The sequence below is a fragment of the Rousettus aegyptiacus genome, unplaced genomic scaffold (genome assembly GCF_014176215.1).
Source record: "Rousettus aegyptiacus isolate mRouAeg1 unplaced genomic scaffold, mRouAeg1.p scaffold_m13_p_15, whole genome shotgun sequence".
NCBI classification, from domain to species: Eukaryota; Metazoa; Chordata; class Mammalia; order Chiroptera; family Pteropodidae; genus Rousettus; species Rousettus aegyptiacus.
In genome coordinates this window covers 36,121,302-36,141,694 of record NW_023416290.1, presented here as the reverse complement: position 1 = coordinate 36,141,694, position 20,393 = coordinate 36,121,302, and the positions used below count along the sequence as shown (strand labels likewise).

At 39.8% G+C, this 20,393-nt stretch overlaps 1 protein-coding gene across 1 annotated transcript; it reads right to left on the bottom strand.

Moving 5' to 3' along the window:
• Positions 1-2,693: 2,693 nt before the first annotated feature.
• CTHRC1 (collagen triple helix repeat containing 1) lies at positions 2,694-13,225 on the bottom strand. The gene is made up of 4 exons (XM_016147507.2): positions 12,925-13,225; positions 8,797-9,018; positions 6,296-6,512; positions 2,694-3,238 (listed from the first exon to the last, which is right to left on the bottom strand). Exons 1-4 carry the CDS (start codon positions 13,075-13,077, stop codon positions 3,096-3,098), a joined length of 735 nt encoding a protein of 244 aa, XP_016002993.1. The 5' UTR covers positions 13,078-13,225; the 3' UTR covers positions 2,694-3,095.
• Positions 13,226-20,393: the final 7,168 nt, after the last annotated feature.

The following is a 20,393-nucleotide window of genomic DNA, read 5'->3' as shown; positions in this document are numbered from 1 at the left end:
GAACAGAGGACTCAGCTAACCTGTATCTAGATTCTCAATTCATAGATATTGTGAGATAAATAAATCTGTGTTGTTTTCAGCTGCTATATTTGTGATAATTTATATTAGAAAACTAACACAAGGTCTCATCTTCCAATTTGGTGGAACTATTGTTGGTCCCCTGGGGAAAGCATTCTCTTTTTGGATACTCCAAACCAGCAGAGCTCAAAGTCGCCAAGACAGGAAGCAAAGTCTATAAATGGGTTATGAGGTGTAATAGTCAGCAAAGCCACTACCTCTTATACCACTTGTATTCTGGCTAGAGGAGAAAGAACTCCATATAATACTTTCTGATTCGAAGCATCTGCTGCACCTTGTAAGACAACCCCATTCTTTTAGGATGTTGTCTATCAACTGGTACTATAATGATTCCTCAATAAGCCATTTCACCCTTCATTTAGGCCTGCCACTTCCAGGTGATGGGACATGTGGTAAGACAACTTAATTTCATGGAGCGAGTCCCATCGTTGTGCTTCTTTGCTGTGAAATGAAGTTTCTTGATCAGAAGAAATGCTGTGTAGAATACCATGACAGTGGATAAGGCATTCTGTGAGTCCGTGGGTGGTAGTGCTGGTGAAGCATTACAGTCAGAAAAGGCAAATCTATATCCAGAATATATGTCTATTTCCATGAGAACGAATCTCTGCCCCTCCATGATAGAAGTTTAATGTAATCAGCCTGTCACCAGGTGGCTGGCTTATCTCCCCAGGGAATGATTCCCTATTAGGGACTCAACGTTGGTCTCTAGTGAGCAGTGGCAGTAGCGGGCTAGCCTTAGTGATGGAAATTCCACGTTGTTGACTCCGTGGCCTTTGTTTTTAAGACTGTGGCTTTTTGGTTCATGAGTCTATTGAAATAGCACCAGAATGGCTGGAGAAAGAAGCTGACATCACAGTGTTATTTTGTCCACATCACTATTAAGAGCCTCATCTGCAGTGGATGCTCTTTGTTAGGCACTCACTTGGCACACAAATGTCTACCGGTTTGAAGAGGTTTGAACTGATATTCTCGTCCCTGCCCAAAATGCCGTTAATCTCAGGCCTCGTTTGTCAGAATCTATTCTCATTTGTTAGCTTCTACCTATCTTCACTATTTTTTTTCACCTAGATCCCCTCTCAACCCCTTTTCATTTCCAGATTATTTTGAAGCAAATTGCAGACATCACTTTATCTTAAATATTTCAATAGCTCTAAAAGATAAGCACCATTTAAAACCACAATACCATTATCACACCTGAAAACTGTTTAATATCAAATATCCAATGTTCAAATGTCTTTAACTATCTCAAGCATCCAAATAAAATCCAAACATTGAAATGGGTTGATATATTACATCTTTTAGTCCATGATTTTTCTTTTTTCTTGCTATTTGTTGAAGAAACCAAGTTCTTTCGAGTTTCCCACAGTCTAGATTTGCTGATTACAACCAGTATATCAATTAACATGTCTTTCTATCTCCTGTATTTCCTAAAATGTAACGGTTATATCTGGAGGCTAAATCAGGCCCAGGTTTGGTTGTTTCTTGGCAAAACTGCTTCTTGGGTGGCATTAATGAACTTTCATTACGAGGCACATAGTCTGGTCTTTCTCTTCGGAATGTTATCAGTCAGTAATGTTCATTGCTAGATCCCTTAATTCACATACACACACTTATATAAGGCAAAATTCTCCTTCATCAACAATTAATTTGGTTACCCAGAAATATAGTTCATTTGGAGAAAATATACTAAATGCTTGTTTTTAACAGTGTACCGATTTTCAAAGTAACAAGTTGGTTTGCTGGTGTCCTCAAAGTTGGCCAATGAATTTCATGTCAATATCATTATGAAGTCATGCATATAAACATATTTGATGTGGTTCAAACCATTGCAGTTACTATCTTTATTGATGCTTAAATTGTATCATCTCTGCCAACAGGAACCAATTCAGGTTGGCTCTTGGATCCTTTTGAGTTGTCTTTGGTAGTTGCTTTGTTTTCCAGTATGACAAGATGTTCCAGGCTTATATTGTACATTTCCTGCCCCAGAAATGAAATCACCCATTCCTTTAGGGAGCCAGGATTCCTTTGAGTAGGAAATGGTATGTTGTGATCACAATCTGGGCATTACTACATTAGTCATCATTTCTAGGCCTTTTCAGTAAACAAAGATAGGAGATTTTGTTGTTATTGTTTTATAGCTTTACTTATGATAAAGTACTTTATGAATTCATACTGACACTTCCAATTCAAGCCCAGGATTTACTTAACTTTATCAGTCTTACCTGTACTTAGTTCATCATGAATTCTTTCTGATTGCCTCAATGAGAAGTGATAGATCTGCTTCGAATTATACTGTCCCTTTCCACAACTTTTATAACAGTCGATATATAATCTTTGATTTATTGTTATTTTTGTATATCTCTTATCCTCCCTACCAGATGGTAAGCAATTTGAGATAAGAATTCACATCTTTTTACTCTTTGTTAAGATAAAATTCCTCAAGTGCTTGTGTATTTCCTGACACATAAATTTCCTTTCTCTTTGTATCCCTTGAAATATGGAACACTATATCCATACTAAAATTTAATATATCATTGTTAAATGAATAAATGCAAATTTAGATTTAACTCAACTTTTCAAATAAAAAATACTAGAAACTCTAATTTTAGTGGCAATTAGGTTAAAGATACTAAAGTTGTTTGAAATGAGTTTTATTTCACAGATACAAAAAAATTTTGAAAAATTTACAACTTTTACAAACACTGGTAGCTTTTATATTTTAAAAAAGGGTTGTGCTGAGAGAATAGGAAAAATTTTAAACTACAATGATATTCTAAATTATAGATTCAGAGAATGGGACTATGAAGGAAGTATTCTATTTAACTACAAAATCCCAAAATAATCTTTGATGGAAGGAAAATGAATCCTAGACTTAAAAACAGTATGAAATTACACTCTGGTCTGTAAACACATTTAGCTTTGTTTTCATTCAGATATATACGTAAAAATTAAATGTCACTAAAATGAACCATTCAAAGATATAATAAAAAAGAGGTAGGTAATGAATATTAAAGAATCTATTTTGGCAGTTCTTCAATAATGATGCGAGACACTGAATTCCATCCAGTAGAGGCATCTCCTTTGGGGTAATCTGAACAAGTACCAACCCAGATAGCAACATCCACTAATCCAGCACCAATTCCTTCACAAAGTCCTTCCACTGCAAAACAAAGGTGAAAGGTACATCTTTCTTTAGCAAGCAAAATCCTTTAGTTAAATTTTTATTACTTTAGCAAACTAGAGATCTAATGTACAGTGAATTAAAGACTCTAATACTTGATAAGGATTTCATAAAGATAAATTCTCTTTCTTAGCAGATGAATATTTTTAAAAGATACATATCCATTCTATAATATAAGTTTAACAGGCAGTTTTCTTACAGGTTTTAAGGATAAAACCAGAAGTTCTTTAGTTATAGAGATGACCTAAAATGACAACAAAACAATTTATTTGACTAAAGTAAGCCTACACTTTCAAAAGCCAAGACTTTGATTTGTAAGTCTTTTTTTTTTTTTTTAAAGAAAGTCCTTCTTAACACTTACCTGTATACTTAAAGGTATTCAAGTAAAAGAGAGAGCTTTTATAACATTAAAAGAAATTCAACCATGATCCTTATACCAGTCCTTCATTCTGGGAATCTCATTTTATACAGAATTTCCTCACAGTGAAAACAAAAAACAAACAAAAAAAAACTCTGCTTTTCTTCTTATGCTATATAAATATATACTTTTTCTCAGGGTCTCTGGTCTTTGAAATACTAATAAACAATTTGCATTTCATCTTACCAAAGTTCTTCTCTCACATTAAAGAGAAAAACTTCTCCCAGTGGTCATTTGAACAGGCAAAAAGATCTAGCCCCTTTGATGTCTGTTTAAGGGGAAAGGGAACCAGAGATTGTAGATTCTTTAAGAAAATGAGTCCTGACATATAGTAGTGTCCAGATGACATCATGTGACCGTTCAGGTTTCCCATTTGGAAGTTTAGTTCATTCCAGCTGAGCCTCAGGGATAGAGGCCTAAAGCAGTCTGAGGCAAGTCCCTCAGAATCCAGGGATCTGGCTCTGGTTCAGTCCCTTTTCAAAGTTGGGAGAACTAAGCAGTGTGCCCACAGTCCCATTTAATCTGGTATCCTCAGTACCATGCCAGGTGAGAATGCCCAGAAATCCTCATATTTTTCCTAGGTCTTAACATCCACAGCCTAGAAACTTGTTCGCGCCCCCTACAGGATGTCAGACAAGCTTGGTTCCAGCGTCACCCTTAAGTGGGGAGAGTCAAAAAGTCACTTCACGGTCTTTAACAAATGAAAAAATGCTTTTTGAATGAATGAACATTGTTGCTATACTATATTATTGCAGCTTATTAACCACCTAAAATATGTTGGATTAGGGTTCTCAACCTGTTTTCCTCCTAGACCCAGGCAATAAGATGGCATTCAAATGTTTTCCAAACTCCCATGGGCACATTCAAGGCATTAAGTCATCCTCTGATGTGTTAATGTAAGTACATCCTCTTTCCCCTCTTTCAAGAAAGAGTATCTGTGCAAGGGAAAGTGATTTTATTGCAGTGTTAACCTGCAATTCATCTTAACACAAAAAACTGTTACGAATAGCAAATTGCTTCTGACAGTCCACCCAACTGAATTGAACACACCAAATGAGATTTTACATCATGGCTGGGAAGTACCATGTTAAGTAATTTATAAAGTATATGTGTGTATAGGTCACCGTTTCCGGGCCTGAGGGCTTACATTATATAGCAAGATATTAACACGTACACCTTGAAGATAATTGAAAATAAATTGATTATATCACCTATTATCTAAACAATATCACTTCCTAATCAAATTTAATTTTATATCTGGATTTTTTTTTTTTTTTATTTTAGACACTGCTTCTCAAAGAAGAAAGCACATCTTTCTTTCCAGCACAAGCATCTAAGGACTTAGAGATGAGGCTTTTTAATCTGATCGAAGAGAGGGCTGGGGAAATAAGAGGGCAGGAGTCTGGTTTCTGTTCTCCTAAACACTGATTCTGCTGTCCTGACTGAGACACTTTATTTCCCTGACCCTTCTCTATGTGCAGACAGAGGGGCTTACATCTCAAGAATATGGTGGAGATTTGAGGAAGAATGTGGAAGGGATGCCCTTGATTTCCTAGGGATAAGTGTGCAATGTTAACATTAGTTTTTGGATTAAGTATCTGACTTACATCCTCAAAGAACGCTGTCACATAATTATTTCCTCTAGTTAACAGTGTGGGGAATCTCTTCTCTTCCTTTGGCCATTTTAAAGTGCTAAAAGCAGTGAGAAATCCCTTCAAGAAACCAGGAAAATGAAGCCAGCAATATCTACATCGTGTGATTCTCCCAGCCTAGGGTGTCATGGTGTGCCACCCCACAGCCACTCAAGACACCAAAATGGCTGGCAGCCAAATATGGATAATGATGTGCCTAGACGGTGACAGGAATAGGTAATTCCCCCCACTTCTACTGTTTGGTATCTTCTAAACTTTCTTAAACGAATCTTAAAATAAAACGAACCAAATTTTTTCTTACGGCTCAACTGACCACTGGTTTAATCGAATGTCTTTTCTCTGATACTAGGTAGAAACAAGCAGAGAAGGCAGGAACAATATAGAAATATTCTCTTTTACAAATTCAGCAGACTGCATCTACTCTTTTAAAGGAGAGGGCAGAAAAATCAGTCTCCTTATCAAGTTATGCTAGAGGTTCTCAACCTTGGCTGAAGGTTAGAATAACCAGAGAGAGTTGGAAGTCCTATTTCCTAGGGAGCATCAGACCTATTAAGTTAGACTCCCTGGAGCGGGGATGCCCAGGCATGGGGATTTTTTTTTTAAGTTCCCCAGTTGAGCCCAACTTACAGCCAAGGCTGGAAACCACTGCTCTATGGCATTATTGGCTGTTTTGCCATTTCATCTAACTCAGTGATTTTCAATCTTGGGGTTCTTTTTAAAAATACAGTCTTCCCCCTAGATAGTCTGATTCAGTTGGTCAGAGATGAGACCCAGGCATCCACATATTTTTTTAAAGATCCATTTCAGGAAATTCTAAAATGCAACCAGGATGGAGAATTCTGAGCTGAAAACTTGCTGTAGGTCTCTTTACAACAGCCTAGTGACCCGACATGTTGGTGGACTCAAAATTAATCTTTGGTCTCTAAAGATCTGAGACACATTCTGCAATGTCACTATTCTACATACCGGAAGAAGTGCGATGAATATTAATTGTCGAATTCAGTTCAGGGCTTCCTTGGTCCAAATAAATTATGGCTTCAATGGGAAGAGGTCCTGAACATTCAGCTCCATTGAACGTGAAATACCAACGTTGGCAGCATGCACTTCTGCACTTTAACCGAAGCGAGCCACTGAACAAAACTCTCAGGGCACTGTTGGAACGCATTTTTGTAAATGTACACTCCTGTCACAAACACAGAAACGGGGTTAATTTGCATTTTCAATTCTAATTAAAAAGATGCTTTCAAATTGTATTGTGAATTTTATTTAACTATCCTTTCCCCCAAACTGCATTTTAAAAGTTTAACTTTTACAGAAAGAGGAAGATGTTCTATAAGACAGATGAGATTCTGATATTAGGAACTATAAAAAAATCAAATGATGGCATTCACCCCATTGAAGGTATCTTTCACTTTTACCCAAAACAGCTAACTAGTCTTCAGTATTTAGACCAAACCAGTATATATATTTACTTTCTATTTTCATTCCAAAAATATTTCCTGAGCCCTATGTGCTAGATGCTGCAGATATATCCAATAAACAAAACGGAATCCCCACCCTCATGGAACTCACATTCTACACGAGCACTGTCCAAGTGTGTTTACTCTTGACCTGTTTCTATTGGATCAACAGCAAACAGTAGTAGGGTGTCGAGCACAAGTGAGGGGTTTAATCTTTACCTATCTGATACAATATAAGGCCTAGGTGGGTTTATTTTATTTTATTTTTTTTCTCTAATTGGTCTTTGCAAAAGTTGTCTGTCAATTGTCTCATGGTCCTAATGTAGGGAGGAGGCAAGATAATTAAAAAATGTTAATCAAGCCACAATCAGAGACTGCAATATACTGATCAGCCCTGCAGCCAGGTCAGGAGGAGCCCGCAGAAACAAAGGAAGATTTCTGCTGGATTACTAACGACCCATTCCCCACACAAGAAAAACAGTCACTCCCTAGGGCTAGAACCTTGGGGAACCTATGGATTAAAGGCTGGGAACTCCCAGCAGGCCTTTCACTCTACATATTCTTACCTTTTCACACTCTATTCTCTTCTAAACTATAAACTAAAGAATAATATAGAAACTGAATTCACCCAATACTCAGTTCCCTCTCCGTATTCTTTTCATTGTCCATCTCACTCTCTGCCTCTGAGAGGAGACCACACTCTACGGAGGGTTACCCCTTGTCTAATAAACTTTCCTTTTGACTCTAACTTTGGCTGTGTGTTGAATTCTTTCCACACTCTCTGCCAAAGGACCCTCTTCTTCTCTCCGTCCAGGGCTTGGTCTCCTCCCCAACCCCGCACTCGAGGTAATTTGCCCTGTCCTGCATCAGTCCTACGATCGTTTACTTCCAGAAGGCTCCCAAACCCATTCTGACCATTGCTAAAAGGAACTTGAAAACATATTAATAATTCAGAGTCCACAAGGGTTTTAGAGAGACCTCGGCAACTTTCAATGAGCTAGAAATAAGAAACCAGTCAAATCTTTAGGGAGTAGGCAACATTTTAACAAAATGCTTTCTAAGAAATCACAAATAAAAATGATCAGCCACCAAAACTATGGAAGCTATATGGAAATTCTATCACACACACAAAAAATTCAAGACAGTCTCAAACTTTTTTATAGATAATAGAGCAGATATTAAAGAGCTGAGACAAAGATCAGAGATAATACACAGTTTAAAACCTTAGAGTTTTACGAAAATAAAATCTCTTCTATTTGCCTAGCGATAGTGGTGGTTGATATACTGTGCATATGGGACCATGTGCAGAGCTGGTCAACAAAAGAGAAACTTAGGAAAAGCACCAACTTCTTCAACACTACGCCATCCCAGTGGGCTTGCCAGGTACTTTTGAAGCAAACACTGATCAAAGTGACTGAGCCATGAATCAAAAATGCATTGCAGGCCATTTTGAGTAATATTCCTTCTAAATGTTGCAGAATAATTTTAAATAGTCACAGTAGTATATCTCTGGTCCATTCCACTTCTCTTAGGCTGATCCATTTCAAGCCGGGCCAGCTACCCAGAATAAGGACAAATACCAATGGCAGATAATTCCTGTCATGTAGTAATTTTTTAGAAATTTCTTCCCACCTTTATGTCTGGAGCCACAGCAGAATTTCTTAGACTAATTTAAATTTACTTTAGAATAAGATTAGAAAGTTGTCGCTGTCCAATCTTGTGGACAAAGACATATGTGCTCTCTCTTTTTGTTTGCATTATTTTAGAAAGATGTTGGTTATTAGGGTTAAAAATCATATAGTGATATCTTTGTTTTAGAAATACCTTTATAAAATTAATGTTATCAATTTTTCTCATTAATTTTAAGTTAATGTCTCATGATACCTACTCCTTAATTTTTAAAAGTCTTTTAGTAAAAATAAAATAAAATTTCACCTAAAATTAACACTCAACTATGAAAACCCTTAAGTTTTGTTTCAACTTCAAAATAATTCAGATTTTACTTACCGCGATTTTTCCAAGATCTATGCCATAATTCAGCGAACTCCATGAACACTGCTTGTAGTTGGGTGTCCAGGACTCCTCAAAGGTTTCCCTTAGGCATTCCCCCTTTTCTCCTTTGAATCCATCCCGACCTGGGATCCCAGGGGTGCCAGGAATACCATTGGCCCCAGGGCTCCCATCTCGACCAGGTACCCCTGCAGGCCCTTGTAAGCACATTCCATTATACTACAGAGGAAAAAGGAAAGGGGAAAAAACTCTCAATCAGGTTAGATTTGCATTCATTTTGAGCTCTTGGAGTCAAGAATCCTTTCTTACCACTTGCTTGTGTTCCAGAAGAGTTATTATAGAGAACTGATGTTAAAGTTATTTCTAAAATATTGAGATCTCTTTCCTATTTTCTTTATCGCACAGACTTTACATACAAACACAAAGCAAAATGTTTTCATTCGACTGCTTTTTCTACTGTTCATTAAAAGCATACATAAAAGCTGTATTCCAAGGTGGACATCATTTGATGTACTGCATTTTTCTTATAAAACTATATGTTATAAAAAGACTTGGATTTCAAAATTCTAGCTTTACAATTTTATGCAAAGTTGTACACTGCACTATTTTGGAATACTTAGGTTATTCCTATTTTTTATAGCTTTTTTCTTCTTTTGAATTATTTCCATAAGATAAATTCCTAGAGATATAATTACAAAACAAAATCTTAACAGTCAATAATTATCTTACACTGGCAATATCTCTAAGTTGGATACTTCTCCCTAATTCTATGTGTCACTATGGTAACACTTCTGACCTCCAACCCCACCTTTCCTCCTTGAAAAGGAATAAATGACTTCATTGTAGGTAACCACTAGTTCTCAATAGGGCGGCTGTAATTTATCAAATGCCTTAACTTAATTGCTAAAATACTGTTTTCCTTGGGGGTGGGGGATGGCAGTGGTAGTATGTAGAAGTTAAGAGCCTGGAGGCAGATTATCTGAATTTTAATCCTGGTCCCATCACTATTAGCTATGGGAGATAGAGCAAGTTACTCAGTATGTCAGTGTCTGTTTCCCTATCTATAAAATGGGGAAAATAATAGAGTCTTACCCAATTCAGAGTCAAAGAAAGACTCAATCAGATTAAATTGAGGGTTTTGTGAGATGTGAGATAATATATAAAATGTGCTTAGAACATTGCCTGGTACACAGTAAAAACTGCATATGCCAGGCATGATTATTCTTATTTTCCAAGAGCATATGAAGCAATGACTCTGGGCAAGTATGTCCACTCCCCTGAGTGGACTTTCCAGGGTCTAGATCTGGAGAAAAGAGCATTAGCAAACACCTCACACATAAGCCACACGCACTAATGTCATTGTCAAATCTTTGGTATAAGTAATATTTTGATCTCCATCTGTTTAATTCCTGAATTGGTCCCCTTATTAGACCCTCCAAATCCCAAACCCGATCACTTAAATTTTTATTTTAACATTCTCACATTGTATAGATTGTCCAATATGATCATTCTATATATATATATATATATATATATATATATATATATATATATATATAGTTCAATGAGAATAATAATTTTAAAAAAAACAAGATTCCTTATATATTAAAATAACTTCAAAGCTTGTCTTTTAATTTCACCATCTGGGTAGGACTAGACATGGTCATATTATAAAGTCCAATGATGACACTGCCTCGGCAGGATTCTCATGTTTCTAATGTTTGCTAATCAATTTGCTTCTCAAATTACCACCTTGATTTTTGTTTTGATAAATGATTTTTGTGACTTCGACCACTGCTATTTTCCTGATTGTAATGGGGGTGGGGGGCCACTACTATTTATTTATTGCCAGAGAAATAGCAAGAAAAGTAACAAAACTGCAGAAGTATTAGAAGACTTGCTAAAATATAAAATATCCTAAAATGGTCTAGTTTATTTTAGACTTAATTTTCATTTTAGTAATTCCATTCACTTGCACTAGCAGATACATGCAATGTTTGGACATATGGACATACATTTCTAGTGAGCAGGGAGAAATAATAAGATTTCTTCTGGCATTCTTTGATTTCTTCACTATTGTTCCTGTCAAAGCAAGATGTTACACAAAGCTTCATTTTCTTATATAACAGTGGTTCTCACCTGAGAATAATTTTGTCCCACAGGGGACAATGGCAATGTCTACAGACATTTTTGGTTTTTATAACTTGGGAGGAGAGGATTTCTATTGGCATCTAGTGAGGCCAGGAATGCTACTAAATATGCTACGTGCATAGGACAGTCCCTACGACAAAGAATTATCTAGCCCAAAATGTCAATAGTGATGTGATTGAGAATTTTTATTCAGATTTTGATCTAAAAACTTTATTTCAGAGACCATATAATTTTACTGAATTTGGTTCCACAGGTAGTAGTACATCGGTCTTCTGCCACTTTAAAATGCTAACTCAGCGCATATTTAGTGCCTGCCAGGTAGGGACTGGGTAAACCTCTGTGGAATGAACCTCTGTTTCTTTCACTAGCCACTAGGGGGCAAAGCTTGCTGGAAGCTTGAAAGAAACGCTTTGAAAGATCCTATACAAAGAAGTTTCTTTACCGAATCCGTTGAAACCTTAACGACTATGTGGGCTATTTTTTTTTTCCCTCAGCAAAACCAAATCCAAGCTACAGGATGCACCTGAGCCTGGCTGCATAGTAAGCTTTTCCAAGTCGGGCTAGAGTTGTGGGAAACCGCGGGTGCTGTAAATCCTTGGAGGGAGAAAAAAAAACTGCAAGCTTTCTTTATGGGAAAAGGGGTATTTTGTGTATCATAACTACGAATTCACAAATGCAAACTGCATATGAGCCACATTCATTTGGTACAGTTTTTTTTTTTTTAACGATTTAGACACTTAAAATAGAATTGTAGCCCTCCACACATACCACATATAGTCTGCTTTGTGGTGCAAAATTACACAGCACATCACCAAAAAGTGCTGTGTGAAACGAAAAGAATTTTTTTCTAGAGCTTTTGATTCTGGCTTACAACTAACTGCTAGTTTACAATGGCAGCTTAACAAATTTGAGTTTTTTTGTTTTTTGTTTTTCGTTTTTTTTATCAAAAATGCCCCTCTCTCTTACATCCTACAATACCTGTAAACCGTATTTGCCAGCAATTAAGATTGGATTAAGAATTGAAGATATTATGTGCCAAGGAATATGATAGTTGGGAAAGGATTACTCTTGATCTCCACTGGGTTTGTTGACTTTTAGAGGGAAAGAGCTTTAAGCCAACATACCTTCCCATAGATTAGCCTCTCAGAAAGCACTTGGGCTATTTATTTGCTCTCTTGGAAAGTCTTCTCCCTCAGCTCAACTGTGATGCTCCTACCAGGTGGCCACATGCTGAAGACCCAGGGTGTCAGGAAGGACTGACTGCCCATTTTCTAAACAATGGAATGGGCCCTGGAGGGTTAGTACTGGGCCCCTTCATTTCCCCTTCCGGCCTTAAACCCTCTGAACCATTCCTGGCCCCAGCTGTGGTCGTCCGACAAAGTAAATTGCAGCCCATACTCCCTAGGAAGATGACCCAACATGACTCATAGTCTTCAAGTTACAGAGAGTTGGACGGATGCTTTGTGAGGGCTGTTATTCTCTCCTGTGGGCAGACGTGGCCACCAGCCCAACAAAGGACACGTTGCATGTCCACGGCCCAGCCCACCCAGGGATCATCAGCTAGTCCAGGGTCTCCCGGGCCAACGTTCTAACCTACCCAAGCTCCTCATTCTACTCTTATTGACGCTCTAACTCTTCCCATCATCCTAGGGTGAGCTTCCAAGGCCTGAAATTATTGGGCGACTCCCTGTACTTTGGGGCATCTCACCCGACCCATGTCGCATCTCCTCTGTACGGTGGCCCTCTCATTTTGGTAGCCCTCTCATTTTGGTCTCCCTGCGAGTCCCAGGACTCTGCTACACGCAGAGCCCAGGTCCTTCCTTCACGTAGACCGGGACAAAGCGGGACGCCCAGGCGCACACCAGTAAGACATATACACCCAGCTGTGCAGACCGCTCCCCCGCCCCAAACAGTTGGACTGACTCCCTCCCTGTGCGGCCCGCGGCTCCGGCCGGTCCAGCTCCATGCACTCACCAGGTCCACCACCTCCCTCTGCCGGAGCAACGCCTTCTGCTTCCCTTTTGGGATCTCAGAGGCGCTCGACGGCGCCCGCAGCTGCAGCAGCAGGAGCAACAGGAGGCCGAGGAGCCACGGCGCGGAGACTGTGGCGGGGCCGTGGAGGCGCATGGCGCGCGGCGGCCCCGGGACGCGCGGAGCTAGAGCCGGACTTGGAGACCGCAAGCCGGGACGTGATCAGAGTCTGGCCCCGCCGCGCTCCGAGGCCGGCGCAGCCTGCATCAATGCGCCTTTCACCCGCGCACCTCCCTCCCACTCCCGTTCCCTCCCGCCCCCCTGGACACCCGGAGTTTCCATCCCGTAACTGGCTGGAGCCCCCACCCCCAGCCCGAAGTGGGGCGGGACGAGAGCCGGGCCCGCCCCCTCCTGCGGCTGCTGAGTCTACCGCGACCCTCGCGGGGCTGTACAGACCTCGTGGAGAAACCCCTGCACAGTTGAGGCGGGGTGGCGGTTGTCAGGGACCCACAGGTGGAGACTTCGAGGATGGGAGTGGAAACTGCATCACCTAAAGGAACATTGTAGAAGGACAGCCTTCGCCAGGGTCTAGGGCCCCACTTCAATGGTTGTTTAATCCTGGCACCTCTTATGGGCTCTTATTAGGAGGTGACATTTGGTAGGGGGAACCACAGGTCTCCTCAGGTTCTCCCAGGTGCCCGTGTCCCAAATGATTAGGAACCGCTGTGTAATAAGTGCTAACGCTTAGCAATCTCCAGGAACTAGGCAAAGTCCTTTACACACTCTGTCCTTTCAGCAAGGCCGGTGGGGGAGTACCTCCTCTACTCCGTGCAATACACTAAGCATGGGACCCGTCTAACTGCAGCTGCACATGTCACTCATGCATGAAACTGGCTCAGGGAAGTTAAACAACATTCGGTGGTAGACGTTCACTTTTGCGTAATCACTCTTGATCTTTGACTGATACTTTTTCTAACCCTCTCTGTCCCCCTTTCATCTGTCCTTTGTCCATTCCAGAAGAAAGCATCCTGAAGGACCCAGACCACCCACCAGGTACGCTCAGGAGCTCCTTTATACACCATTGGCTAGAATCAGGCAGGTCAGAAGTCCCGCCACACCTGTAGCAACAGGAAGGTTGCTGACAGAATGGTAATACTGCTGAGGTCCAATTGAACTCAGCAAGGTTCTCTTTGGAGACTCCGGTAGGTTTCTGGTAGGCTCAAAGACGGGTATTAAAGAGAAGAAAGTTTGGCAGAGGAGCAGGTCAGGACAGTTCTAGAAATGCTCACTCCTGGGTCAGTCAGTGCCTGACCACAGGAAAATTTCATTCCTATTTATCAAAAGAAGTTAAAATCCAAATGGCTTCCAAAGCCAGGACTGGCTACATAATTTGCCCAGCTCAGTGCAAAATGCAAATGCAGAGTTCTTTGTTAAGAAATTATTAAGAATTTCAAGACAGTGTCAACAGAGCAATACACCAAGCATGGGACCCTCCTAACTGTAGCTGCACATGTCACTCATGCATGAAACTGGCCCAGCATAAAACTAAACAAGGTCCCAGCTGATGCCCTCGGTAGCCAAGCTGCTGTGGCGGCAGCAGTATACAGGCTGGAGGGGAGAAGAGGCCCCCCCAGACAGTCTGTCTTCTATCCAATCGCAATTTCTGCTTTTGTTGCTGCTGCTGCTCCTGTCCTCCAGTGACTTCAGATGGGCCCTCTCTGTGTAAATCTGGGGTCCGGATTGACATTTCAGCAAAGAGCCAATCCAGGACTTACGTATTTCTTATTGGAGCTATGTGGATTTTGCTGATGTTACAAATGGAATCTACTTATGGTAATTCCTTCATTGAATGTATTATTTTTCTATTACTATGTAACAAATTACCACAGTCTTAGTGATTTAACACAACATAAATTTATTACCTACCAGTTCTATGGGTCAGGAATCTAGCACAGGTTAGTGTCATACAAAGCTGAAGTCAAGGTGTCAGCAAGGTGAGTCCTCATCTCGAAGCCTGACTAAGGAAAGATTCACTTCTAAGCTTCCTTAGGTTATTGGCAGAATTCATGTCCTTGTGGTTGTAGGACTGAGGTTCCTGCTTTCTTGCTGTCTGTTTTCTGGGGACCATTCTCAGCTACTAGAGGCCACTCTCAGGTCTATGCCATATGGTCCCCTTCCAAAAGTCCTCTCTGTCTCACTTTGAATCTCTGGTTCAGGGTTCAAGAAGGGTGCAGTCCCTTTTAAGGGCTCATCCTACTAAGACGGGCCCATCTAGGATAATCTTCTCTTTGATTAAGTCAAAGTCAGCTGCCTAGGGAACTTAATTACACCTACAAAATCCCTTCCACCACATAAGGTAACGTAATCATGGAGTGACATCTGTCATATTCACAGGTTCACTCATACTCAAAGAGAAGATTATAAACCACAGGACAGAAATCTTATGGGACCACCTTAGAATTCTATCACACATATCAACAGGCTTTAGCAGGAAGCTTTTGCTTTTCATCACATGTCCCCGATAACATAAAGAGTAATCTGTTGGCAGGTGGCAATGAGATCAAGATGGCCGATCAAAATATTCTGCCAATAGAGTTCTATATTTCCTTTGCAGGAAAGCAAATAAAGAAGAGTCTCAGCTTTTAAATCGTTAAGCATTCACGTATCCCCGAATCATCCTTTGCAAGCCAAGCATATCTTTCATGTGTCAGTTGCTAATGAATGTTTCGAAGTATTGCATAGTCACTGCCTGCCAGTCAAATAGTCTATTTTAGCAGTATTGCTATGTTTGTAAACAGTATTTATGCAATTATTTGATAGTGTTTGTATTTGTTCTTATTATTTTCTAAAAAAGAGCTATAAGAAAAAAAAGAAAATGGAAAGTAGTGGTATAAATGATAAGAGCTCATAAACTTAGCATAGTTGAAATAAATACAAAAATAAATGGGCTGACAGTGCTAATATTTAGAATCAATGGGCCGCTTACTGGAATTAAGGTAGAAGAACCTATGTTTCAGTCAAGGTCTAATCAGAGTAGCATAAACCATGCTAGATGTTTCAACTAAAGGATGTTGAATATAAGAGATCGGTTCTCAGATGTTGGAAGCCTGGATGCTGAGGTAAACCAGATGATTAGTGAAAGAGGCATCTGCTATCTCTAGAACTGAAACCAAAAAAAGAAGAGATGTTTCCAGAGGAGGTCATAGAAGCTAAAGCTTGGAGAAAGTCCCATCTCCGTCTCACGGGTGCACAAGTGGTCCTTAGACTTTGAGTTGGAGCACTGAGTGCACAGTATTTGGACCATCAAAAGGGTCGTGAGCAACTGGTACCTCTGAGGAGGTGTATAGCACAGTCGCTTCCAAGAGAAGCTAGAATCTAAAGCTGTAGCTATCCTTTCTTAGTGACTAAGTACTTTTACCTAGTATTTATAAAGTATCCTCTATATATTAGCTATTATTATTTTCATTTTGAAAGTAGGGAATTCCATATAAAATTAAAGGAAGCCATGATTCAATGGATGACACTGTACCTATACATCTGTTGTACCATTCAGGATCCAATTAGGAAACAGAAACCACTTTATGGTTTTAAAATAGAAGGAGTTTAATGTAGGAAACTGGCCACTAAAACAAGAAGTTCACCAGGAGACAGTGAGACAGCCTAAAGTTGGCCACAGCTGTAAGCTGCTGTGACCCTTAAGCTGGGGAGACATAGGTGACCAGTAAAAGCTGTAATCATGTTGGGCTTGTTCATTGGAAGCTGAAGCCATGAAAGAAATAAAACCACTGTCAGAGAAGGAAGATGAACAATAGCCGGGCTTCTCTCCTCTTCCCACGCTCCAATCTCTGGCCAATCTCTGAAACAGGAGGCTGGGAAACAGCCTACAAAGGTCAGTCAGCCTCATGTGATACAAGAACAAAGCAGGACAAGCGCAAAGCATAGACCTAGGCAAACAGTGCTGATCAGTGCTGAAAGGGGGTTACTGAATTCCTCCTCCACTGGTTCATGTTCACATGTGCACACACAGTCAGCTCTAAAATCCATCCTCATTCCTAAATCCCTAAGTTACTAGACTTTTCAGGGTGGTATTATTAATTGGTCAATCTATCCACATACTACACTGATAAACAGTAAGTATACAACACCCTTACCAGCTCATGAGTGGGTAGACTTTTTATAGTCCTAAGAGAATAAAAGTTGATGGAAAATTATAGAACCTAAATCACAGTGAAAGATGAGTCAAAGTCCCTTGCCTGCAATCATAGTAAGCACCTTTTACATGCATCCTTTTTTATTTGTGCTTATTCAGACAACTAGAAACTGTGTAATCCTTTGCAGTGCTGGAGGGCAAGCACTGGTCTCTGTTAAAACTGAAAGAGTTACATTTCTTTTATTCTAAATCATAGTATGCTACAGGCTTTCTACTTGGGTAGTCTTTCATTTCCCGTGGAATTTTCTTCCTTTTTCTTAAGTTACCCAAAGCTGTGCGCTTACTTCCCCTCTTCATTAAGCCCTGTGTACAGAGGTTTTGAAATCAGCATCCTCTGAACAGACTCTGCATTGTAAGAAGTCCTCAGAAAATTGTTCACCATTGAGATCTGTGTTTGAAAATGGTCAAGATTAAAGACATTGCCAGGCAGTTCAGATGGCTCTTTGCAGCCTGCATGTCTCTTTCAAGACACAAAGAACTGCCTGTTTTATGATAAAAGAAAGCCAAAGTAAATAGGATATTTGGAATTACATCTTAAAACATTTAGGTTTACAAAATACATCCACGTCTCCTGTCCCCTTCCTCAGATCTCCAACTCCATCTGCTAAACCATGGTTTCTAATGATTTTACCCCCAGCTCCTCCTGACAGCTGTAGACGTGACTGCTTCATTAATATTAAGTCAGGTCTCTGGGAAGGAAATAGAAACAAATGAATAATATTAGTTTCCTCTCTTACCTATTGGAGTTTTTATCAAATGACAAAGCAAGCTGAATGCAGTTTTACCTCTTCCAAAACTGTCCATTAAAGAATGTTAAACAACGACGAAATGGGAATTGACTGGTGACAGGAGAAATAAAGTGATTGAGAGGTTTGGATACAAAACAAGAAATAGGTAACTGTCCAAAGGAAAGACAAGAGTTAATGGAACAATTCATTATAATTATGGCATAGGAGTTACTAGTTGTAAGACTTGCTAGCCACTGTGTAAAAAAATAAAATTAAGTCTAGGCAAACTCCCTTCCCATGTTCCTAAATCATGATTTGAAAATAACCTGTTGACAATATTATCAGATACTTTGGCAGTTTTATCAGAATTATCAGTAACACAATTATCAGTATTACAGACTTATCAGAATTACTAGAAAAATCCCCTCTCCACTTTTTCTCTCCACCTCTTGGCTAGATTAATGATTCCTATTTAGATGGACACCGTTGGCACCTTAATTTATGTTATGGATTCTATAGAAAGCATGCTTTGCAGTTTATAGATGGCTCAAAGCTGGAAGAGATAGCTAGAGCTGCTTGCACCAAAGCTGATGCGAAAGATGTGTTCGGCAGCAGTTTATAAAAAGAGACCAAAAATCAAGGTGGATAGGTGTGGGGAACAGGGGGGAACAGAGTGAATATTGAATTAGCCACTTACTATATGAAAACTAAAGAATTTTTTGTTATACAGAAGAAAGTCATCTGAGACTGCATAAGGAGAGATAATAAAAATGATCACTTATCTATTAAACAGATATAAACATCTACTGACCCCAACCACATACGAATTTTATTTTATTTCTTAAATTCACTGGTTACATGCTGCCGCCAGTTGTTTGTGACTCCCATACCAGGGGTGAAAAGAGATGTCCAGGTGCATGACCTCATCATGGTTTCATCGTGAAATCTCTTCATCAGATATCTGGAGTCCTTGTCATGGGCCCTAATTTATTTTTTTTTAATTGAGATATAATTGACATGTAACATTGTATTAGTTTCAGGTACCATATAATGACTTGATATTTGTATCTATTGTGAAATGATCACAATAAATCTATCAACATCCATCACCCGTACATACTTAAAATTTTTTCTTGTAATGACAACTTTTAAGAATCTATTCTTTTAGCAACTTTCAAATGTATAATGTAGTATTATTAACTGTAGTCACCATGCTGTACATGACATCCCCATGACTTAATTATTTTATAATTGGAAGTTTGTACCGTTTGACCACTTTCACCCAATTTTTAAGGTGATTGCTCCCTTGGGCATGACAGGAAATTTGTACCATGTCCTCCTCTTTTCTACCTCTTTCGTTTAGATTGAATTCTTTTAAGAACCAGCTCACATCTCCAGCATCTGCTTAATATCTCCCAGGAAATTCTGCTTCTTAGTAACCCTTTAAGTGTCTGCTGCCAGGTCAAGGTTGTGGCTGGAATATTACATTCTGAGGCTATCTCCCAGTCACCTCGCCTCCCCAGCCCATATTCATGCACAGAGACAAAGGCAAAGTCCTGTATCCATGCTCCGATTATAATTATATTGTTCCACATTTCACAGCTATCAAGGCCGTGATGACATGGCTACTAAAAACCAAAGTAATCTTAGCAGCATCATAACCACTATAAGAAATAAAAGCATCTACTGACATAAACGACCTTGCATCGTTAAGAGGACAGATGGAGTACTGTGCTCAATTCCAGGCAACGTGTTTTAAAAGGAACATTGACAAATACAGCGCTGGAATGTTTGTGAGTGAGCGTGATTGTGAGGGGTTTTAGAAAGGATCTCAAGGAAGGAATGGTTGAAAAATTGGAGCTGGTGGCCAAGAGGAGATAAGATGTAAACATCTGAAGGGCTGTCACAAAAGGGAAACAGGAGCCTTGGTCTACTGTACTCAAGGGGATGATATAAACTTCTCTGAGATTATCTGCTGCATTCCAGGAGCAGAGGCGCTGTTAGAATGTGCAGTGGTCCCTCTGAGTCTTCCTATGTGGGGGCAGTTTGCATAGGGAAATTGCAGTTGATTTGAGAAGACAAAGATTACATTCCAGAAATAGGATATTAATTGACACTGTCTAAATCCCCAAAACTGAGCTTAATATGTAATATGTCTTGGTGACTGAAATTGGACGCCTACCCTGAAAACAGTTGGAGCATAGTCAGTTTAAGAGTGGCAAGGCTGTGGGGGCAGACCCCAGGCTTTGAAAACCAGGGCTCGGGATCACCATTTTCCTCTCTCATTTATCTCAGGGCTTTTCATGTTGAAGCTATCCCGCCCAGCCTTGCCTTGCCCAGTGACTACGCCAACCCCTGCCCGCACTTTGGAGTCTGTCTGGCACATGGCGCTCTTGTGGACTCTGCCGCTTGAGTCAGCTCCAGTATTCCTGGAAGTCATTCCTTCACTCATCTAACATGTACGGGGGCACCCACTATGAATAGGGATCTTGTGCTCAACACTGGGAATAAAAGTAAGAAAAAGACATGGTCTC

Excerpts from the sequence above, each read along its gene's own strand:
- CTHRC1 (XM_016147507.2), bottom strand. The coding sequence starts at position 13,077 with ATGCGCCTCCACGGCCCCGCCACAGTCTCCGCGCCGTGGCTCCTCGGC. Across the intron at positions 6,513-8,796 it reads TAGATCTTGGAAAAATCGCG|GAGTGTACATTTACAAAAAT; the intron begins GTAAGTAAAATC and ends TGTTTGTGACAG. Across the intron at positions 3,239-6,295 it reads TATTCATCGCACTTCTTCCG|TGGAAGGACTTTGTGAAGGA; the intron begins GTATGTAGAATA and ends TTTGTTTTGCAG.